At 41.9% G+C, this 24,807-nt stretch overlaps 1 protein-coding gene across 1 annotated transcript in view; it reads left to right on the top strand.

Moving 5' to 3' along the window:
* The window catches only part of LOC122640903 (glycogen phosphorylase 1-like), a 175,895-nt gene that overhangs the window by 108,122 nt on the left and 42,966 nt on the right, over positions 1-24,807 (top strand). Inside the window, exon 20 of the mRNA XM_043834188.1 lies at positions 3,480-3,574. Coding sequence (XP_043690123.1) covers positions 3,480-3,574 — 95 coding nt within the window. The remainder of the gene's footprint in view (positions 1-3,479; positions 3,575-24,807) is intronic.

Below are 24,807 nucleotides of genomic sequence, written 5' to 3'. Positions count from 1 at the left end.
AAAAAAATAATTATGCACTTACGGATTTGCCCCTAAAGTGTGAAATTACGAAAATACCCCTGAGGTGTAAAATTATGAAAATGCCCTTGATGTTTAAACTTCTGAAAACGCCACTGAGGTGTAAAATTACAAAAGGCCCCTAAAGTGTAAAATTACGAAAATGCTCCTGAGGTGTAAAATTATGAAAATACCCTTGGGCATAGTTAATTAAGCTTTCAAAATTCTGGGGCATGACAATCAAGTTGTTGAAGAAGCAAATAATAGATGCAACCAGCCAGGAAGAACCAAAAACCCTGGAATCAATATTGGGAGAAATCGATCCCAAGAGAAGGTCTGAATTATGGCAAAAAAATTCAGAGGTGTCCCCCTTGATAGTAGAAAGGTCTCCATAAAAGTGCAGCAGCAGCAAGCAGCCCTAACCTAGAGATCGATATGTGTCAGGGTTTTGGAAAACCCTGAAAAGAGAGATTGATTAGGGTTAGGGGTCTTTAAAAAACTGGAGAAAGTGGATAGATGCTGGGAAAGGTTGCAGAGGAAGCTCCAACAAAGAAAGAACAGCCAATAATAGGTAGAGAGGCCTGATCTTCAAAAAAAATTGGAGAACTTCAAATCGCAAAGATGGTTCCAGCAGCTATCGATCTGAAATTTAGGGCATGAAAAAGAGGTAGGGTGGAGGGTAGCAGCTAGATCATTATGATCACCTCATTAGTGCTGCCCTTAGGTGAGGATGAGAACCAAGGAGAAAGAAGAGAAGAAACTTGAGGGAAAGAAAGGGAAGAAAAATCGAAGGGAGGGTGGTGGGTTTTGAAAACCTAGATCAGAGAAGAGTTTGGCTCTGATACCATGTTAACAAAACAGAATTTAGAGAATGGCTAGAATGATCAATGTGACCACTCAGCCTCTTAATTTATAACTTTCAATAAGAGGACAGAATTACAATAATATCCCTGTATAGTCGACTATGATAGCTATAGGGAAATAAAAAGAGAAAAAATACCAAAAATACCCTTATATTATCGGGTTACATAACTCAACATTTTTATTAAGACCCATCCATTCTCCCTGAAAGGGAAGAATAGTTCTTTAATGAGGCAACACTTACTAAGTACCCCTTTTCCAAATAGATCTAGAAAAAGGACAAGAAAAGAATCGGTGGTCCACACTTTCTTGAGAATTCCAACATAGACAACAATTTGGGATAGAAATGTTTCTCTAGAGAGAAAGTCAACGCACGCCAAACTGCAAAACTATGCCTAGGAATATTTGAACTGAATCAGACACAGTTATGCCAGGGAACTTTCTGAGATTTTGCTCTAATCAAATTCCAAGCAGAGGTAGAGGTAAATTTCTGAGAAGAATTTGGAAGCCATAGAACTAAATCACCACTACCCCTTGGCCTCAACAGTGCAGAAGATAGACTAGATCAAACCTACCTCAATTAGGTTATTGGAATTACTAGGCCCTGAACACCAAATTCCATCCCAGATAATGGAGGAGACCTTGGCCATCTTATCAAATCCAGCATCATATCTTATACGATCCCCATCATACCTAGACATGAGCACACCATTAGGATGTCAGTTATCAAGCCACAGGTAAGTATCACATCCATCATCAATGCTTGACCGAATGGCATCACTAACAAGGTGTCTATACTTAAGAATTTTCCTCCAAGCCCAAGATGCATCATTGGGGCAAGTGCAGTCCAAATCAAGGTTCTAAATCTCGGTTTCGAGGCAGATTTCGACCAGCTAGGAAACCAAGATTTCCCAAGTTTCGACCGAAACCAGGTCGAACTGGTACTTTTCTGGGCAAAACTCGACATGTCATGTGCTGTCAAAACTGGTCGAAACTGGTCAAAATTGATCGAAACTTGGTATTTTTCGGTCGAAACTACCGAAATTTGTGAAAATATGGTCGAAACCTGACTCATACCAGGTTTTCTCTCGGTTTCTTGGGAATCCAAGATTTAGAACCATGTTCCAAATGGAATTCGACTTTAGGTATCTTGAGTATACCCAGTCAGTCCAAGTGCTTTTCTGTCTAGAAACTATTTTCCAGATAAGTTTTATGATGCCTGCAATGTTGGATTCCTTTACTCTGCAAAGTCCCAATCCACCTTCATTTTGTTAATTAATGGACTCATTTCTTGGTGTGTATGTTAAAAGCTTTGTCTGCCAACATGAGATATGGGTTTCAAGTTTGAGGATGGCCACTTTGCAGAAACTGCTAAAAATCAGGATAGACTCCAGCCTGCTCCTCCTGAGACCCTACAATATTGGGACTCCACCAGGTTATGGCCATAAAAAAGTGTTACCAAAGTCAAACCAATTTGGAAAGTTTTGAACATCCCGCCCCCCAACATATAAAAAAAATTATGGAAGAATTACAGTTGTATCCAAACTCAACAAATGCTACTAAAACAAAATGTGGATCAGACAAAATAAAAATATGACTAAGGAATTTTTTAACTTTTCCAAAAATTTAAGCCTAATGGGTCCCCTTCTTTGGCCAGTGATTGGTTTTTCATGCACTAGTGACTTTGTGTTCAGTTTATGTTGGGGTTCCTACACCCATACACAAAAGGACAAGATTCTCTCTCTATTTGGAAAATGCCCGTATCAATAACTATGATCTTATGTATGTACAATTCCTCAATATCTTGTTCATACGCAACAAAATATTTTCTGTGTCGGTAAAAAAGAACATACTTTTTTGGCGAGATAGTATTTCACTAATCGAGTGTCGAGGTAGAGCAGGAAGGGTGGTCTGATTCTTCAGAAGAAGAAGAATTTTCACATTCAGCTACTGTGATGGATGGAATAATAGGCAGCAGACAATTTGAAAGAAAAATTCTAAGTCATTAAAAAAATGGAAAGAAGGATATACATGGGTGCCTTAGTGGAGCCTACATTAAAAACAACCCCTTCCTGTAGTTGTAGGCCTTTTGTTCAGCTGGAACCTTAGTTAGAACTTGAAGATGGATTGATTCTAGTAAGAGAGAAGAGAAGAGAGGTTCAGAGAATCGATTGTGTGTTGAGTGATTCTCAACACACATATTAGCTTCATTAATTAACTTCTATGAATTACACAGACCTCCCCAGGGAGGTAAATGGAAATAAGAAAAGAAAGAGAAAAATACAACTTAGTCATGTCTTATAATAAGACAATGACAGAACTGCCCTTATACAAAATATTCTAACAACTCTAACAACCTTATCTCCCTGCTCTGCTACATGGATTTGTTCCTTGCTATTACGACTCTCCCCAGCAAGTTTGGCATTCTCATTTTGTATTATTTGTTATCCTGATTTTAATTTGCACAGTTAGTGATTATCTACAACCCCCCCCCCCCCCCTCCCTCTTTTATTGTTTGCAAATTGTTTCTTTTTTCTGGGTACCAATTAGTGAATTGTTAGGTGGAATGACAATTTTTTTCTGCAATTTCTTAATGATTAAATAATTTATATTTTCTGTAGTTTATATTTGGTGCTAAAGTACATGAAGTGCCAGCTTTGCGTGACAATGGGTCTGCTGCTCGTAAACCATCTCTTCAATTTGCACGTGTTGTCAGGTATGGAACTGAATTTTATTCTTTAGCCTTTCAGTATGTACATTATGACCCTCCCCAGGTGCAACGGTAAAGGTTACTCCATTGTGACCAAGTGGTCACGGGTTTGAGTCTGGAAACAGCCTCTCTGGGAAAACAGGGGTAAGGCTGCGTACATTATGACCCTCCCCAGACCCTGCAGTGGCGAGAGCCTCGTGCACTGGGTACGCCCTTTTAGTCTCAGTATGTACATCTGTTTACATATAGTATAAGGTTCATTTCTCTCACTTTTATCAGTATTGGTTTTCATCTTATGAAAGAGCCAGGGTTCCAAGGAAAATTAATAAATTACATTGGGACAAAAGCTAGGTCCAAGAGTAAATATCTGGGCTCAGTTTTTCTGTGACTACCACCCTCGGGGAACTTCAGGTTTTACAAGCTGTGAAAGTTGAAATGTAAGTGACACTGATTACCCTCTGTAACCTAGTTACATACAAAGTGATGGGCAGTTAGGGTTCAAACTCTCTAGACCTAGATGTCCTCCTTGATTGATATTTGTATATATTGACTGACTTACGAAGAGAAAAACAAAAGGAGAAAAGGACTATATAGATGAGGGATAGTCCCTCCTCTTACATCACCATATAAAATATTAGACAGCCTTCGAGGAAAGCGACTAGACTGATTCCAAATTGCTTTCTCCCAAGGGCTTGAAACATCCGTGGTCAATCAGAAACATCATTTAGGATATCCTCTTAATCTCACTTGAATCTTTCAACTCAAGTTTCCCATGCTTACAAGGAAACCAACTCTGCGATGGATCCTTGTTTCACTTTGATATTAAATATTCATGCTGTTCAAGTTGAAAGGACAAAAATGCCCTTGTGGGGAATAAAACATCAGTCAACAAACAGCATATCATGGTTAATGGACTGAAAATGCTTGGGACAACATTATTACTCTGCTGGAGGATGAATCCATTCTCCCCTCCCCCCCTTTCCCCGGCCCTCTTGAATTGAATGGGGTCTAATCCTTTCTTCCCTCCTTCCTGACCTCAGTTATTTGGGTAAGTTCTCAAGTAAGTTGTTTGATTATCTGTTCTTTTTGCCTTTATTTTCCCCTTCCTCATCCTAAGCGAAAAATATTATAGGAAAGGAGTGGATCCAATTCAACAATGACTATGATTGTTATCCAAAAGGCTGTCACTTGGCCTTGTGGTAAAAGCTCGAGCTGCCACTGTGAAAGCATAGCCTTCGAATTTTAGAGTAGTCATGTTAGTGCAAAAATTGGCGAAGGTGAAGAAAGTCTCCAGCCCTATCAGGACGCTGTGGAAGCAGAACTTGTACTGGGTCAAAGCCCTTTTACTGTGATTATTATCTAAAGTGTGATGAGCCCCCCCCCCCCCCCCCCCACTCTAAAGTCAGACTGATTGGTAACAGTTGAGAATCAGAGGATTAGGGGAATGATTCAGCTTGTCAATTAATGACAGAGGTCAGCTTTATTTATAATGAAATTACAACCCTAACAAAATAGGTAAGTAAGATGTCTATGACTCAGCGTCCCTTTTTTTTTTTTTTTTAACCTGAATATTACCTGGGACCTGGCCCAGCCCCTAGAGCTTTATTAGAATCAATCAATAAATCAAGGGTTAATTTCACGGACACCCCTCTAAGTATTCAATATGTCACGGACTTATCAAACATTGAAAAAATATCAACCTCCCCCCTAACGTTAAGCACAGTTAGTATCCAAAGGTGAAATATCAATTTTAACCCCAAAGTTGAAATGTCCATTTTAACCCTAAAATATCAACCTTCCCCTTCTTCTTCCCTCTTCTTCCCGTTGGAGCATCTTCTTCCCGGCGACCAAAGGTCAGCTCTACAACCGCCCCATCTACCGTCCTCAGCCGATGCACCAGCGCCGCAGTTGCTGCTGCATCTGTTGCCTCTGGACCATGGTATAAAATCTCGCGAAATATCGGCGATATATCGCCATATTTCGTGAATCTCGACATGTCCGAGATACGAAACACTTCCAAAACATAAAAATACAATATCTCGTCGATATATCGTGATATATCGACGATATATCGTGGATCTCACGATATATCGCGAGATCTCACGATATATCGCGAGATATTGTAAAAGTGACAAATAGTGTCACACTAAGGGCCTTATAATTCCATATTTCGCAGCTCTTGGTCGATATTTCGACCGAGAGCTGCTGAAAATCAAATTTTCTCTCTTCTTCCTCATTTTTTGCTTTTCTTCCTCCCTTCCAAGCCTCATCCAAGCATTGTTGAAGCTCCTTGTCGCGGGACGACGCTCGGAGGGTCATCTAAGCTCATCATCCAAGCCTATTTTCATTATTTAAGGTAAATTATATTTCTCTAAAACTATTTTTTTTTTTAAAACTTTGTACAAATGTTGTTGGATGTTGATGATATTAATATATGTTAGACACGGAGGCCGATCTACAACCTCACGGTGTCGAAATTTTTTCCCATATGTATTTTTTTATTTTTTTCTGGTTTTAAAAATTCATTTTCCTACAACTAAAATAGGAAATAATTAGGGGTAATATGACTTAGATGGTAATGAATTAAATATATGTTAGACACCAATGGCCGATCTACCGCTTCACGATTGTCGGATTTATTTTTTCTCTTAAATAATTCTTTTAATTTTCGAAAATTAAGAAAAATATATAAAAAATTAAAAAAACAGAAATAAATAAGAAAAAATATGAGTTTTAAGTTTAAAAAATAATGCAAAAATATGAAAGTTATTTCTATATGTTTTGAGATGCATTACATGTATATTATGTTTACTAATTTTTGGTTTTGTTGTGTTAGGTCAATACTTATATTAACATTATATATAAAAAATTGGTTTTAATTATGTGAAAAATATAAGGGTTAGGGGAAAAATATTAAATAACTATACAAGTGTATTAGTAATCTAAAAGTGTCAATTGAAGTGCATCTACATTAAGTTTTTTAATTATTTGTGTTACTTACATTGCAGTAAACAAGTATCATTATGGCGGATCGTGATAGACAACGTGCGAAGGGCAAGCAAAAGGTGGGGGAAAGTAGTCAACAAAGGGGGCGGAGGGAACAAAGAGAACAGAGGGAACAAGAGAGACCAGCCAGCCAAGATAGGGGGTGACATTGCATGGTTACATGGTACTCCCATTGATGGGGATAAGAGAAAATCTATATGTAACTATTGTCACATGCAATTTATGGGAGGTGGGTCTAGTAGACTTAAACAACATCTGACTGGAGGATCTAAAGATGTTGTAGGTTGTCATATGGTCCCTACTAAAGTAGCCAGGGAGATTGGTGATAGTTTGAGGGGAAGAAATAAGAGGAAGGCTGACAAGCAAAGGATAAGAGAACAACTTGAGGATACAGTGAGGAGTTCGATGGGAGGAGGAAGACGATACAATGATGATGATGATGATGATGATGATGACTCCTCTGATGATGACATTGCAGTACTTGATGACATACAAACAGCAGAGGAGGCTAGGGATTTTAGGCGGACTGTTTGAAGGAGTAGAGGAAGTTTTCAAGATGATCGGAGAGACAAAGAGTAGGGGTAGTGGAGGAGCGGGCGCTTGGAGGTCCTAGAACTTTGAATCCTTTTAAAAGATCACAAAGTGTGAGGGCAACCCCAACACCTCTACCAGTACCAGTACCACCATCAACATCTGATCCTAAATTGCATAAGAAGAAAGGAAGCAGTCAACCCAGAATCAAAGGAGCATGGAAGGGGATGAAGGGATTAGTTAAAGAATCAATAGCAAGTGGATGCTATACCATACCATCCCGCAAACACTGCAGGCCCCCATTATGATACTATGATAGATACCATTGCGGGGCTGGCCCAGGATTCAAGGGCCCCACCCCATATGAGGTAATGAATGTTTGTCTACCTCAACAAAAGAGAGATTGATGAGTACATTAGTGAGATGAGGAATATGTGGGAGACATATGGGGTGACTATAATGGCGGATGGATGGTGGGCCTCTGAAAAAGTCCATCATCAATTTCATGGTTTATTGTGATGGGAGGACAGTGTTCCTCAATCGTGGATGCATCCAAAGAGATAAAGGATGCAAAATATATTTCTGATTGTTAAAAGAAGTAGTGGAAAAAGATGTGGGTATTGAGAATGTTGTCCGGTTATAACGGACAATGGAAGTAACTTCGTGGCGGGTGAGAAGATGATGAACAATAGTAAGTACCGGCTCTTCTGGACTCCTTGTGCAGCCCATTGCATTGACTTAATGCTAAAAGATATGGAAAAGTTAAAGTTGGTGAAGACGTGGTTGAAAGTGCAAGACAAGTCACCAACTTTGTATACAACCACTCCTATGCACTCAATCTATTGAGGGAAAAATGTGGGGGTGACTTGGTTAGGCCTGGCATCACAAGATTTGCCACCAACTACATTGCTCTCAAAAGCATTGAGACAAAGAAGGCGGGCCGAGAAGCATGTTTGCTTCGAGAAGTGGTTTGAATGGAAGGGTTCCAAGACGCAAATGGGAGGGAAGCACAAACAACGATGTCATCCGAGGACTTCTGGACCAAACTAAGCAAAGTGGTGAAAGTTTTAGAGCCGGTAGTTAAAGTTCTACATGTTGCGACTCCTCTCGAAGGGCCCAACCATGCCAGTCCTATATCTTGAATAGACTTGATGAAAGATAGTGTCATAGTGTGGCTCCTCGCAGATGCAAACACTTCTTAGATATCATAAATGCTCATTGGGAGAATCAACTTATGCATCCACCGTATAAGGTCGGTGAGTAAATTTGTTTTATGTTTACTAATTCATAGTATTATTATTTACTAATTACCTATGCATTTGACAATACCTCTATTCTATATGTCATATCTCAAGATACTACTTGAAGCCTAAGTATCAATATAACAATAGGCTTGGGTTGGAAACTCAACTTATTGATCTTTGTGAAACAAGTAGTGAAGAAGTTGGAGCCGGATGGTGCACTACAATTTTGCAACAATGAAGTGAGTTCATTTGGAAACTCAACTTATTGATGCTTTCAAATAAGTAGTGAAGAAGTACTTACTAATTTTCCACGTGGGTGTAGATCAAGGTATTTAGGGATGCATTGGGAAGTTTTGGGCCGAGGTCGCGTCTGAGGCGAGCACGTGGTGATCTTTGGTAATTCTTTTAAGTTTTAAATTACATATGTATTGAAATTTGAAAGTTGAAAGTTGAAACAACATTTGACACATGTCTTTTTGTTGTAAACTTGTAATGCAATTGAATGGTGGGTGTTGTATGGGAATCGCTGAAAACTTAAGAAGAATAGCAATTAAAGTCCTTGCCCAAACATGTTCGCATCCGGTTGTGAGAGGAACTGGAGTACCTTTGCGCTCATCCACTCCAAGAGGCGCAACAGATTGGGGTCTCAACGTTTATCCGATATGGTGTATGTGCCTCTGACTTGAGGCTGAAACGCACACACATACGCATGGGACATGAGGGACGAGGGGCGCCATTGATCTAGTGACATCTTTTAAGTTGACTTCGGGCGATGAGGACCCTATTGTGGATTGGGTGAGGATAGAGGTGAGCCAGGTGTTGGATGAGGAGGGAGGTAGGCCCACCCCACGATAACCACGAGATTGGTGCTGATGTGGACGAGTATATGGGCGACGAGGTCGGATACATGCGAGGAAGCCTCGCCATACCATTCCATCAGCCGGTGGCAATGTTCTTGATGATGAAGACTGGTGCAAGTCCTCGAATGATGATGATGGTGATGATGGTGATCTTGGTGGTGGTAATCTTTGGTGGTGGTGATGTTGGTGGTGGTGATCTTTGGTGAAGAATTTGACGGCATGCGAGGCGTTATGTGGTAGGCCAGGAGGCCCAGGATACGGCACTTGTAGAGCCACTCCGATTCACTGGAGAGACACAGTTTGATCATGTCACACAAGATACGGACCACGGAGCACATGCCCCCGCACCCCCACCTCGAGAGGCCCCCTACATACATACAACAGAAGCGTAGGGGTCGACAAACACAATTGCAACCTGATCACATGGACATTGATAACCTATCTAGCTCTGTTGGTGGTTTGAGTATGGGTGATAGGGAGGGAGGACCGACTGGACATTGGCGTGCCCCATCTTTTGACGCACATGCCACTCCATTGGCATCGGATTATGGTGCATCACAACCTTATGGTGGATATGGATATGGATCATCATCATATGGGCAGTTTAGTGGGGTAGGGGACTATGACTACCAGTCCCAGTCCCTGGGACATACTAGATCATCTTTTGTAGATAACATCTTTGCATACCCTAGCAGACCTAGCTACCAACCTCACCAGCCATACATGCAGCCAATGCCATCGCCTCTTGCGCCGGCGCCAACATCATATCACATGGATCATCTTCTTCACGGACGGATTGATTGGTAACCCTAGTTTATATCCTAGGATAGGTTACCTACAGTATGTTGATGATTCCATTTACGTGACACTTGTGGATGACTACACTCGTTTCTTCTCCGATTCTATACCGTGGTCCACATATGTCCTTTAAACATAGAGCAATGGACATCGACTCCAGCGAGGCATGAGTGGGATTGATCCTGGAGGCACAGCAACTACTATTAGCAGTTTAGCACTTGTAATTTGTAACTTAAGTTGTGATTTCATTAATCTATATGTATTTAACTATTTATACATTAGGGTCGGCGACCGTATGTCAATCAAGGGTGCAAGCCCAAAACACCAATTTGAATTCACATTTTTACAATTTTATGGTTTAAATGTGTTTATTAGGCTTAAATAAGGCTGTCCATGAAGTTTCAGGCCTAGATATGGCCAAATACCCCCCGAGATGGATCCCCGAAATATTGCAGAAAAAATGCAATATTTCGGGCATATTTCGCGATATCTCGGATATTTCGGATATCTCGGTAGGCCCGAGATACCGATATATCGCGAGATATAGTACTATGCTCTGGACTACGCTAAATCATCATCACTCTCATCCTGCTCGCCGCCATCGCCGACGCTGCCATCTGGGTTCTTTACCGCCCCCACCACCCTACCTTCTCTGTGACGTCCATCCGGATCTCGCAGTTCAACGTCACCACTTCCTTTGACGGCTCCTCCTCCAAGCTCAACTCCAAGGTCGATCTTACGATCATCGCTCGCAACCCAAACAAGAAGCTCATTTTCTTATACAACCCAACTGCTGTGACCATGAGCAGAGGTAGGGACTATGACCAAAGTCGCTTTTAAATTCTACTAGAAGCCTACAATAATGGGGGATTTCTGCAAATCGTCCTTGTTCTATTCTGCTCAGCAACTATGCTACTCAGAAATACTTCCACATTCAGTGGTATTTATCATCTAAGCCTTCTACTTTTTCTTGCTTCCTCTTCTGCTTCTTCTCCAACTGGAATTGTTCTCCCAAATGTGATTGGTACAGGTACGAGCTAGAATCGAAGTCGCAGTCCTCAATTTTCTCAAGATCTTGAATTCTCCATCCGGCCATCACCGACCTCCCTCTGGTTAGGATTCTCTTTAATTTCCTTCTCTCCTCCTTTTGTAGTTCGAAGATTTTCAGCTTCAAAACCTGCATATTTGACTGATTGTTTGAAATTCCACTAATAAGTAGAACAAATTGTGGTTAAATATTGTCAATTATGTTTCGGAAGAGGCCAATCGTTTGTATTAAGAAATAGAGTAATGTCTTTTGTGTTCTCCATGACTCAATTATTTCAAATGAAATCTATATTTTCATGGAAAATTTTCAAGTAAAATCCGAACTGACTACATAAATAGCCGAGTGAGCCATGAATAGATGACGGATGTTTCCTCAATTTTTCTCTCACACTCTTTCTGCTCGAGGTCTCTGATGCGAGCCAATGCCCCCAAGGCCTTCGTTAGAGGTAGTGAAGATACCTTGCGGCTAGAACAGAGCAAGAAAATGAGATGGGTATTGTTGAGATGTGTTACCCGATATTATAAGGGTATTTTTGGTATTTTATTTATGCTTTATTTATGTACTTTTGAACAAGGGTAGAATTGTAATTTGGGCTGTGACACTGTTCACGTGAACAGTGTCGTGAACAGTGTTTCCTTTGTAATCTCTTTTATTATTATTATTATAAATAGAGAGCTTGACTGATCTCATTGATCATTCAAGCCATTCACGAAATTCCTGTTTTGTTAACATGGCATCAGAGCCAAATACACTCTGATCTAGGTTTTCAAAACCCACCTCCCTCCCTTCGATTTTTTTTCTCCTTCCCTCCATCAAGCTTCTTCCCTTCTTCTTTCTTCCTTTCTTTTGGTTCTTCTTCTCCCATTAGGGCAGCACTACTGAGGTGATCGTAATGATCTAGCTGCTGCCCCAACATACCTCCTTTTTTCTGCCTTTTTTTTTTTTGGATCGAGTGGAGCTGAAGAACTGTCTGCGATTTGAAGATTCCTAATTTTTTTTGGAGATCAGGCCTCTACATCTGTTTCGGCTGCATCTTCTATTGTGGCATCTTTATTTGATATTGTTCTCAGCCCCTATTCACTTCATTAGATTGGTTGAAGACCCCAGCCCCTTATCGATCTCTCTTCTCAGGGTTTTTTTCAAAACCCTGACATTAATCGATCTTGGGGTTGGGCTGCCGGTTCCTGCTGCATCTGATTGGCACCCTTGCTGCCTTCATTCAACATCATTCCCAGCCTACATATCTGAGATTTTTCGCTCCAATACAACCCTCTTCTATTGGGGGTCGATTCCAGAATTTTTTTTGGATATTTTTTGGCTGTTTGCTATTTCATTGAAGGTTGGTTACCTGCTACAATGACTGGTTCAGATTCTTCTTCGGCCTCTTCTGGCATTGATGGCCAGCCCCGGACTGATTTTCTTCTCCTTGCTGCCCCAGTCAAACTCGATGGTTCTAACTACCTGAAGTGGTCTTGGTCTACCTATTTGACAGTAGCTGGCCGTGGCCTCACTGGCCATCTTCTTGGGACAACAACTAAACCAGTGGAAGAGGGTTCTCAGCTCAACAAGTGGTTATCTAATGATGCGATGGTGATGTTCTACTTGATCCATTCTATGCAAGGGGATATCTCAGACAATTTTCTTCTATTGGACACAGCCCATACCATCTGGAATGGTGCCAAAGAGACTTATGGTCGCACGGGGAATGATGCACAGGTCTATGAGATTAGAAAGAAGGCTAATGCCACTACCCAACAGGAGCTCTCTGTCTCCAAATACTATGCTACCCTCAAGAACATGTGGCAGCAATTGGATCATTACTCCGTCTAATAGCCCTCTATTGCTACTGATCTGGCTGCCTATCGCAAACACGTTGACAAAATACGTGTCTATGATTTTTTGGCTGGACTAAATATGGAGTTTGATCCTATTCGGGTGCAAGTACTTGGGCAGTCCCCTTTTCCATCCCTAGAGCAGGCGTTTGCCTTTGTTCATAATGAAGAATCTCGTCGGGCTGCTATGCTGCATTCCTCTACTGTTGATTGATCCGCCTTGCAAGTTGCTTCTAGTACTCCTCTTACCACTACTGATGGTGGTACTGCTGTCCCTAAAGGTCTTGTCAAGTGTGAACACTGCAACAGGCTCTATCATACTAAGGCTCAATGCTGGAAGCTCTATAGGAAGCCTGCTGATTTTGAAGAAAAGAAAGTCTGTGGGAAGTTTAAGCCAAAGGCTCATATGGCTGATTCTCCTACTACTGCTGCTGCTACCCCTTCATCTGACATTGGGCTTACTCAGGATGAGCTCCTAGCTTTCCGTCGCATGCTACAGGCCTCTTCCGTGCCTCCACTACGGCATCCGCACTTGCTGCCCCTCCTGGTTCTAATTTTGCCTCGGTACTCGATCGATGATCATGTGCATCGGTTGTATCCGATCCTTGGATTATAGATTCCGGTGCCAGCGACCACATGACCGCTCCTCCCATGTATTTCATCTTTATTCTCCATCTTCTGGCAAAGACAGTGTTCGAATAGCTAATGGTTCCCTTTCTCCTATTAATGGGAAGGGTTCCATACGCTGCTCACCTACCCTTTCATTAAAATCTGTTTTGCATGTTCCGTCCTTTTCTACCAACCTTCTCTCTATTAGTAATCTAACTAGAGATCTGAACTGCAAATTGACTTTTTTCCCTTCTCATTGTGTCATATAGGATCTGGAGACAGGGCGCACGATTGGGGGTGGTAACTGGTAAAATGCAGGGTGGTCTCTACTTACTTGACCCGGGTCAGCCTTCTACTGTGCATTCGGCTTCCTCTACAGCTCATCATTTACAGTCCACCTCGTCCCTTGACCTTCATCTCTGGCACTGTCAGCTTGGTCATCCATCCCTTAGTACTTTGTCTCTTTTGTTTCCACATTTGATTAAGCATTGTAATAGGAATGAGTTTGTATGTAAGGCTTGTGTTTTGGCCAAACAGACTCGTTCCAGTTATTCTTCATTAAATAAAAGAAGTGAGACTCCTTTTGCTTTGGTTCATTTTGATGTGTGGGGCCCTGCCCGTTGTACTTCCCTTTCTGGTCATCGATGGTTTGTCTCGTTTATTGATTGTTATACTCGTGCCACTTGGGTGTACATGATGAGCCATAAAAGTGAGGTCTTCTGCTGTTTTCAGTTATTTCATCGTATGGTTCAGACCTAATTCAATGCCACCTTGCGCATTTTACGTAGTGATAATGGCAGAGAGTACATGGAGGGTCAGTTCCAACTTTATTTGGCTGCACATGGTATTGTCCATCAGACCAGCTGTGTAGACACACCTGCCCAGAATGGGGTTGCTGAAAGAAAAAATAGACATCTCCTTGAGGTAGCCCGGGCCATTATGTTTGCACGGCAGGTTCCTTCTCACTACTGGGGTGATGCCATTCTTACCGCTGCTTATCTCATCAATCGTGTGCCTACCCGTGTCCTTGATGGTCGTTCCCCCATTGATCTCCTCCAGGGTTCCTCCTCCTTTGTGGTTCCCCCCAAAGTTTTTGGTTGTGTTTGCTATGTTCACAATCATCATCCTCGTGGGAAATTTGATCCACGGAGCATTGGGTGTATTTTTCTGGGCTATTCTGCGACCCAGAAAGGATAAAAGTGTTACCATCCACCTTCACGTCGTAGTTTTGTCTCCATGGGTATTGTCTTCCATGAGTCCTTGTCATATTATTCCCAGACACCTCTTCAGGGGGAGCAGGATCAGGGTTTTGAAGATGGTCTACTATCTCCTCTATTCGGAGGGGGGAGCCTTAGAACTTCAGCTCCTACGGGTAGCTCTATGGCGGGGAGCGCACGTAAGTTGAGACACATTACCATACCACCTAGCAGGATCGGTAAGGATCCTTTTTGGGTGGGGGCCCTTTACGTTCTAAGATGTGTTGTTTCTTCTCTTTCCTCTTCTATTCCAGGCTATATCTATTATATCGGGTGGCCTAGCCATATCCAGAGATATCAGCAATTCAAATATTGCATTTTTCTGCAATATTTGGGGGCCTCTCGGGGGTATTTGGCCATATTTAGGGAGCGATGGACGCCTATTAAGCTAATCAACATTTAAACCATAATTGTAAAAATGTGAATATTATTGGGCTTGGGACCCCAGCGCCACTAATGTATAAATAGTTAAGACTACATTAATGATCACGACTTACGTCATACGTCACACTACTAATAGTTCTGTGCCTCCCTGAACATCCCAAGATCCCGGAGTCGCGATCATCTCTGTTTAAGGACATCTACATCATATAGTCGTGTTTAGGATCCTTCCCTATGTCACTTGGAGTCACAACATCAGTTGTATAAACTAGTCAAATACCCCATCTCCTGGCGTTAGGTTTGTCTCTTTCGGCTGTACTATTCCCGTAGTGGCGGGACGCCCCATCTCGATATTGTTTCCACTATGATGCGGTTTATCTCCTTCGTGGCGTATAATGCATTTGTTTCTGGATCTCTTTCCTCTGTTTCTATTCTCGAAATGGCGGGAGCATGATGTTGTCTCTCCGGTGAATCGGAGTGGAGTCACAGTCGCCAGATCCACGGGCCTCCTGGCTACCACATAACGCTCTCGCATGCGTCATATTCTTCACCAAAGCAACACCACCACAGAAACATCGCTACGCACCAAATATCACCATCACCACCACCAAGCACCATCATCATCATTTCGAGGACTTAGACCGAGTCTTCATCATCGCTACATTGCCGCGTTGGGCTAGAATGGTATAGGTGCAGGCTTCCTCGCATGTATCGACCCTAAATGCGGCCATATACTCGCCCACATCAGCACCAATCTCGGAGCTATACGTGCGGGTCGGGCCTACCTCCTCCTCGTCCAACACGGCTCACCTTCTATCCTCACCTAACTAGTCAATAGGGTCCTCATCATCTCGAGTCAACTTGAAAGATGTCGGCTAGATCGTGGTGCCCCTCTGTCCTTTATGTCCTACGCGATATGTGTTGCGGTTTCGACCTCGAGTTGTAGTGCGCATCACCGTGTCGGATAAGCGTTGAGACCCCGATACGACTGCGCCTCTTGGAGTGGATGAGTGCAAGTACTCGGTTCCTCTCACAACCGGATGCGAGACATGTTTGAAGCGAGGACTTTAATTGCTATTCTTCTTAAGTTTTCAGCCGATTCCCATCAACACCCACCATTCAATTGTATTACAAGTTTACAACAAAAAGACGTGTCAAATGTTGTATATACTGTCGACTTTCAAATTTCAATACATATGTAATTTAAAACTTAAAAGAATTACCGCATCGCCACGTGCTCTGCCTCATCGCAGCCTCGGTTCAAAACTTCCCATGCATCCCTAAATACCTTGATCTACACCCGTGGGAAAATTAGTAAGTACTTCTTCACTACTTATTTGAAAGCATCAATAAGTTGAGTTTCCAAATGAACTCAGCTTCATTGTTGCAAATTGCTTGTAGTGCACATCCGCTCCAACTTCTTCACTACTTGTTTCCAAAGATCAATAAGTTGAGTTTCCAACCCAAAGCCTATTGTTATATTGATACTTAGGGTTCAAGTAGTATGCTTTGAAATATGACATATAGAATAGAGGTATTGTCAAATGCATAGGTAATTAGTAAATAATAATACTATGAATTAGTAAACATAAAACAAATTTACTCACCGACCTTATGCGGTGGATCATAAGTTGATTCTCCAGTGAGCATTTATGATATCTAAGAAGTGTTTGCTCTTTGCTGAGGACCCACGCTATAGGCACACTATCTTTCATCAGTCTATTGCGGCATATAGGATTGTGGCATGGTTGGGCCCTTGAGGCGAGTCGGCAACATGTAGAACTTTAACTCGGCTCTAAAACTTTCACCACTTTGCTTAGTTTGGTCCAAGTCCTCGAGATGACATCGTTGTTTGTGCTTCCCTCCCATTTGCGGTCTTGGAACCCTTCCATTCAAACCACTCCTCGAGCAAACATGCTTCTCACTGCCTTCCTTCTTTGTCTCAATGCTTTTGAGGGCAATGTAGTTGGTGGCAAATCTTGTGATGCCAGGCCTAACCAAGTCGCCCCACATTTTTCCCTCGATAGATTGAGTGCGCATAGGAGTGGTTGTATACAAAGTTGGTGACTTGTCTTGCTTTTCAACCACGGTCTTCACCAACTTTAACTTTCCCATATCTTTTAGCATTAAATCGATGCAATGGGCTGCACAAGGAGTCGAGAGAGAGCGGTACTTACTATTGTTCATCATCTTCTCACCGCCAGCTAAGTTACTTCCATTGTCAATTCTAACTGGACAACATTCTCAATACCCACATCTTTTCCACTACTTCCTTTAACAATCTGTAAATATATTTTGCATCCTTTATCCTTTGGATGCATCTCTTTGGATGCATCCAGTTTTTTTTTTTTTTTTTTTTTTTTTTTTTTTTTTTTTTTTGGGGGGGGGGGGGGGGGGGGTTGGGGGGGGGGGGGGGGTTGGGGGTGTTGGCGCCGTTGTCTATCACGATCCGCCATAATGATACTTGTTTACTTGCAATGTAAGTAACACGAAATAATTAAAAACTTAATGTAGATGCACTTCAATTGACACTTTTAGATTACTAATACACTTGTATAGTTATTGAATATTTTTCCCTAACCCTTATATTTTTCACATAATTAAAACCAAGTTTTTATATATAATGTTAATATAAGTATATTGACCTAACACAACAAAACTATGAATTAGTAAACATAATATACATGTAATGCATCTCAAAACATATAGAAATAACTTTCTTATTTTTTTTATTTTTAAACTTAAAACTCATATTTTTCCTTATTTATTTCTGTTTTTTAATTTTTTATATATTTTTCTTAATTTTCGAAAATTAAAATAATTATTTAAGAGCAGAAAAATAAATCCGACATCGTGGAGCCGTAGATCGCCATTGGTGTCTAACATATATTTAATTCATTACCATCTAAGTCATATTACCCTAATTATTTCCTATTTTAGTTGTAGGAAAATGAATTTTTAAAACCAGAAAAAAATAAAAAAATACATATGGGAAAAAATTTCGACACCGTGAGGTTGTAGATCGACCTCCGATTGTCTAACATATATTAATATCATCAACATCCAACAACATTTGTCAAAGTTTTTTTTAAAAAATAGTTTTAGAGAAATATAATTTACCTTAAATAATGAAAATAGGCTTGGATGATGAGCTTAGATGACCCTCCGACGTCTTCCCGCGACGAGGAGCTTCAACAATGCTTGGATGTGAGGCTTGGAAGGGAGGAAGAAAAGCAAAAATGAGGAAGAAGAGAGGAAGAAATTTGATTTTACGGCCTTACTTAAAAATGAGACATGGGAGCTGGGAGCTTTGTTCTTCCTTCGGGTAAGAAACCAGTCGGGTGCAATTGGGTATTTGTTGTCAAGCAGAAGCCAAATGGAACAGTGAATAGATATAAAGCCAGGCTTGTGGCTAGAGGCTTCACTCAGACTTATGGGATCGACTACCAGGACACATTTGCCCCTATTGTGAAGTTGAACACTGTCCGGGTCTTACTGTCTTGTGTTGTCAACTTTGGCTAGGACCTACAGCAGTTGGATGTAAAAAATGCATTTCTTCATGGGGAGTTGGAAGAGGAGGTTTATATGGATGTTCCTCCGGGTTTTTCCTCTGGCAAGACCCATGGGAAAGTTTGTAGGCTCAAACGGGCACTCTATGGGTTGAAGCAATCTCCACGGGCATGGTTTGGTAGGTTTCATAAAGCCATGGTCTCCTGTGGATTCAAACAGAGTAATGCTTATCACACTCTGTTCATCAAGCGAAAGGAAGAAAAGGTCACTCTTCTCATAGTTTATGTTGATGACATAGTTGTGACTGGTAATGATACAGATGAAGTTTCTCACCTGAAGGCTTTCTTGGGACGGGAATTTGACATAAAAGATCTAGGACAGCTAAGATATTTTCTTGGGATTGAAGTTGCCCATTCTCCAAAAGGCATCTTTCTCTTCCAGAGAAAGTATGTTCTAGATTTACTATCAGAGACTGGTTTGCTTGGTTGTCATCCTTGTGACACTCCCTTGGAAGCTACTACCCGTCTACAAGAGAAGGATGGTGAACCTGTTGATAAGGGCAGATATCAACGATTGGTGGGCAAGCTGATTTATCTCTCCCATACTAGGCCAGATATTGCCATTGTTGTGAGTCTTGTGAGCCAGTTCATGCATGATCCTTATTCCACTCACATGGCTGCTGTTCTTCGTATTCTCCATTACTTGAAGTCAGCTCCAGGAAAGGGGATCCTTTTGTCTCCTTATGACCATCTTCGCATTGAGGCTTACATAGATGCTGACTGGGGTGGTAACCTTGACAGGAAATCTACCTTTGGCTATTGTACTTTTGTTGGAGGAAATCTGGTCACATGGCGGAGTAAAAAGCAAAATGTTGTGGCAAGATCTAGTGCTGAAGCTGAATTCCGTGCTATGGCCCAGGGCATATGTGAGTTACTATAGCTTCAGAGTTTACTCCTTAATATCCGTGGTTCTGTTCATCTTCCAATGATGTTGTACTGTGACAACAAAGCAGCAATTAGCATTGCCCAGAATCCAGTGCAGCATGACCATACCAAACATGTGGAGATTGACAGACACTTCATCAAGGAGAAGTTAGAGAGTGGGCAGATTTGTATCCCTTTTGTGAAGTCTGGAGATCAACTGGCTAATGTCTTCACCAAAGGGTTGAGTGGGAAGTTGTTTTATCCTAGTCTAGTCCAGTTGGGCATGTGTGATATCTATGCCCTAACTTGAGGGGGAGTGTTGAGATGTGTTACCCGATATTATAAGGGTATTTTTGGTATTTTATTTATGCTTTATTTATGTACTTTTGAACAAGGGTAGAATTGTAATTTGGGTTGTGACACTGTTCACGTGAACAGTGTTTCCTTTGTAATCTCTTTTATTATTATTATTATAAATAGAGAGCTTGACTAATCTCATTGATCATTCAAGCCATTCACGAAATTCCTGTTTTGTTAACATGAAATCAGAGTTGAAACAAAAGGTTCACTGATAGGGACTATGAGGAGACCGTGAGAGAAATAAAGAGTTGCAGGTTGAACGCCGGCAACTTTGTCTTAGTCTTCTGATGTAAATTGGGGGTTTTTACCCTTAAGGGCATTATAGTAACTTCGTCCTTTTTTAAGGGTAAGTTGGCCATTATAAAAAAAACTAACAACAACTTAACTGCACAGGTCTAACAGAGTGGACTAAGTTAAAATATAATCATAAAATAAGGGTTGTCTATGATATTTTTTCAAAGTTTGGTTAGTCTGTGACATATTGAATACTTAGAGGGGGTGTCTGTGAAATTTGCCCATAAATCAAAGAATACAAGGGGGGGACATACCACCTTACCCCAAGCCCTGGAGAACAGACACTCTTACCATACTCAACACAGCCAATTCCCAACCCAAAGTAGAGTCAAAGACCCAGAAACAGTTACTTCCTAAGGACAGGCAAGCCAGCCTTGTCTTTGCGAATAATGCCAAGGAAGTTACCCGTAGGCAGCCCCCCTGGTGAAAAGTAGTCGAAGACCCAGAATCACAAGCAAGGTTAGCCAACCAATCTGCCGCTCTGTTGCTCTCAAGAAAGCAAAGGACACCGAAGCCCTAGTCAAAGCTACTAGGGACAATACCTCTCGGAACCAATACCAACCTTTCCAAAGATTGCACCTCTAATGGTTAACCATTCGAACAGTGGCATCCGAGTCCGAGTTGACCACCACATCAAGGCAACCTAGGACATGGCATAGCTGCAGACCATCCCTCAAGGCTTTTAGCTCCGCAATCGAGTTCGTGCACACACCATAAAAGTTAGCAAAAGCCGTCAGAACCACACCATTCGAATTCTTGATTATCCCACCACCTCCACCAATTCCTGGATTTCCCCTACACACCCCATCCACATTAAGCTTTACAGAAGCGAGGGGTGGACACCAGTAAACTAGAATAGGATGTCGTAACTTGGGGGTTTGAGCTATAAGCCCAAAACACTGGAGTATTAGGCTGTCCCTGGAGGAAGCCATCCGACCCACCGAAGCGGGTACCGGTGCTTCTTTCACCCAGCCTTTAGTGCGCTCAATAATCGAACCAGCAGTACGCCTGATGTCCCCATGTCTTCTATTGTTCCTCTCCTTCCAAAGCTCCCGAAAAATCGATGAAGGAAGGATCCCTATGAAGAAAGCACTCAAACTGCTGCACCTAGCCGACTTGTGTCACAGAGAGAAATGACCTCTAACATCCTGTGAGGGTAGAGAAGGGATGTCAAAAGTTCTACAAAAATAGTTCCACACCTTGGAAGCAGTACCGCCAGAGACTAGGCAGTGGTCCGTAGTCTCCCCCCTTGGATTTCCACAGCAGTTACACTTGGAAGCCAAGGGAATACTGACCGCCATCAAAGAGTCATCCGTAGGGATCTTCCCATTAAGGAGCTGCCACGAAAAAGAATGCAACCTTTAGTGGTACCGATTGGTTCCACAACCATTTAGCATAGGGTGTTACAGGGGAGGCATCCCGTATCTCATTCCAAACCGACCATGTAGTGAAGCGGCCATCACTAGACGAGGTCCATACCAACACATCTTCTCGGTCAGAAAGAGTAAAGCTTCCTTGACAATTGCTATCTCTGATCTCTGCCGAATCAATGTGAAGAAGGATGTCCTGCCTCCAAGAGCCATCTTCCTCCAAAGCATCTTTAACACACAACTCCGTATCCACCAGCATTACATTGTCAACATAGTCAATCAGGGGGCCCGCCCCCGCCCAGTTATCAAGCCAGAAGGAGACGTTGCCAGAACCAATCAATCATCTGGATTTATCCATTAAAAGCCCTTTAGTGTTACGCCACAACTGAGAGCCCACCACATGTGACCCAGCCAACGTAACATGTAAGTTTTTAAAGAACTTAGCCCTGAAAAAATCACTCCAGCGCGAGTGGTCAAAGAGAACCCTCCACAGGCCCTTAAGCCTGAGAGACAGGCCAACATCCTCCAATAATCTAATTCCCAGCCCTCCCTCTTCAAGCGGCCAGCAAACCTTCTACCAACACACCCAATGCCTTCTCTTGCCCCATTCAGAGTTGCCCTAAAGGAAATCTGCAAATATCCCATATAGCCTCCGGATGACCGCCTTAGGTGGAACCAACGTTGCTAGGATATGGATGGGAATGGAAGAGAGGACATGCTTCAATAGTTTAACACGTTCCCCTGAGGATAACAGCGGCCAAGGTTCGAAAACTCGGGTCTCGGAGCCATCTCGGCCCAGCCCAAAACCGAGTTGAGCCGAGATCTCGGCGAGTTTGTTTATTTTTTTTTTTTTCCGTCTTGGAAGCCCATCTCAGTGGGTTTTAGACCTCTTTTGGGTCTGAAAATCGGTAAACAGCCTATTTGAGGCCATGTAAACACAATGGCATTATCAGATTTTGCAAAAACAAAGTCCAAATAGGACTTTTACATCGGACCCTTAGTTGGTATGCGACGACGTATTAAAATAGCATACTATATACATTAATGACATAATTTATGTATATAGGACTCAAACAAAACATTCAATTAATAGGAAAACAACTTAATAAGCATTACAAATGTTAAAGTGAATAAGTGATACATCAAATTGCTCAAGCTTAACAATGTTACAAGTTACAACTATCATCATATAAAATGAGATTGAATCAGATATTCATTCCCCATTTGTCCCACATAGTCTTCCCATGACATATTGTTGCTCCACTGTTGCATATAGTTCTCCACAGCATTCATATAAGAGTTCTCATCCACATATGTCAAGACCCCTATCTTAGGGTATAGCTGTTCAACAGTGGCGTTAGACCGTTGCCATGAAGTGTTAGATCCACTGTTTATGCTACTGTCATATTGAGGAGTGTATGGGACTGGGAATGTGGACCCAATGCTGGACCCAATGCCAGACCCACTGCTTTGATAGTCATACTCATGTGTTGACTGGCCAAACTGACCATAGGCACTATATTCAGAACCAATGCTCTACTGGCCATAATCATAGTGATGATGAGGTTGATATGATTGCCACGACTGATGCTTACTACCAGTATCCATAGTCATGCTTCCAAAACTTGCTAGCATGGTGTTAATACTCGTGTCATCATACTGAGGTTGATTGTGTTTGTGACACGTCCTCTTATACGTTTTGCTATGGCCACCATGGTCTTAATCTTGTGTGGCATGTGTAAACTGAGACTCACCCGTGAAACGCACAGGGTCCTGCGTTCCCACATCATGCTGGTATTGCTCGTGCATCCCCTCATGACGATCATCATAATAACCACCACTCTGCATGCCACCACCACCAGCATCACCACCAGCAGGGTCATCACCACCAGCAGGGTCATCACCATCACCATCACCACCACCATCATCATCATCATCATCATCAGGAGCAGTTCCTGTTGCATCCTCAAAAGGTCTCGGTGACTCTGAATGTGCACGCCCCTCTTGCGACATATAGTCGTCAACATCTGTACCGGTTACGGACGCAATGGTGGAGTCGGGCCTACCTCCAGGCTCATCCATCTCTAGTGCACCACGATCCCTCACCCACTGGAATAGGGGATCCTCATCATCATCAGAGTCCTCCTGGAATATGTTGGCTAGCTCGATGGGATCTTTGTCATTGTTCTCAAATTCTTCACGTATATGCCTCATCCTTAGTCTCATATTATAATGCACATACATCAGCTGCTCCAGTTGTTGACTACCCAATCTGTTCCGCCTCTTTGAGTGTATCAATGCGAATGTACTCCAGTTGCGCTCGCACCCAGAGGATGAACAAGTTTGTGAGAGCACTTTGATTGCTACCTTCCTCAGATTGGGTGAACTTGTACCATAAAACACCCACCAGTCAGCTGCATTATAAACATAGAATATTAAGAATATGTGCATTCTAAAGGGATTAAATTATAATTCATAAATGTAATGTCATGCCACATTGCCACCTACCAGGGTCTGACTTTTGTCTACCCTCCACTGCAGCTTTTCGACTAAAACTTGCTAAGGCCTCTCTGAAGAATTTGATCTATTTTCATTTTAAATTTCAAACAGTGTTAAGAGGCATTAGTATTTGCTATTTCGTAATTACATTCCTTTACTTACTACCAAAGTAATAAAGTCCCATACTCTCACCTCATCATTGCAATCAGATTGTGTCTTGGCATTGACCTCCAACTTCTCAATAACAGTTTCAACTGCCAGTAACAAATCCGTGTCTAGCCCAAGATTATGTGAGTACTGGTACTTTGGATTCAAATAGTATGCTAGTAAAGGGGAAACCACAAATATAAGTTGTTAGTGACTTAATACTTTTGAGTTTTGAATATGTAAATATAAAAACTCATATAAAGTTTAAAGTATGTTGAAGTGTTGAACTCACCAGCTTTATGCAATGGATGACTCAAGTGCTTCTCCCATCGCTCATCAATGATGTTAATGTATGATCGAGCACTTCGGGGTATTGCAGCTCGGACCATTTCCTTCATCTTCTCCAGGGTAGCATATATGTGGGGCAAGGTAGGCTTCTTCTCCGTGTCAACCATCCTTAGTACTGCCACCATTGGCTCTAATATGGCAACAACTTTATATAAGTCCTTTCAAAATTGATCACTTGCAATGGTCTGTTGTGCTGCCTTCCCTTCTTCTATCCTAGAACTTT

This window comes from Telopea speciosissima, chromosome 9 (assembly GCF_018873765.1).
Source record: "Telopea speciosissima isolate NSW1024214 ecotype Mountain lineage chromosome 9, Tspe_v1, whole genome shotgun sequence".
Classification (NCBI taxonomy): domain Eukaryota; kingdom Viridiplantae; phylum Streptophyta; class Magnoliopsida; order Proteales; family Proteaceae; genus Telopea; species Telopea speciosissima.
The sequence above is the reverse complement of the archived record's forward strand: the minus strand, read 5'-3'. Positions and strand labels throughout refer to the sequence as shown.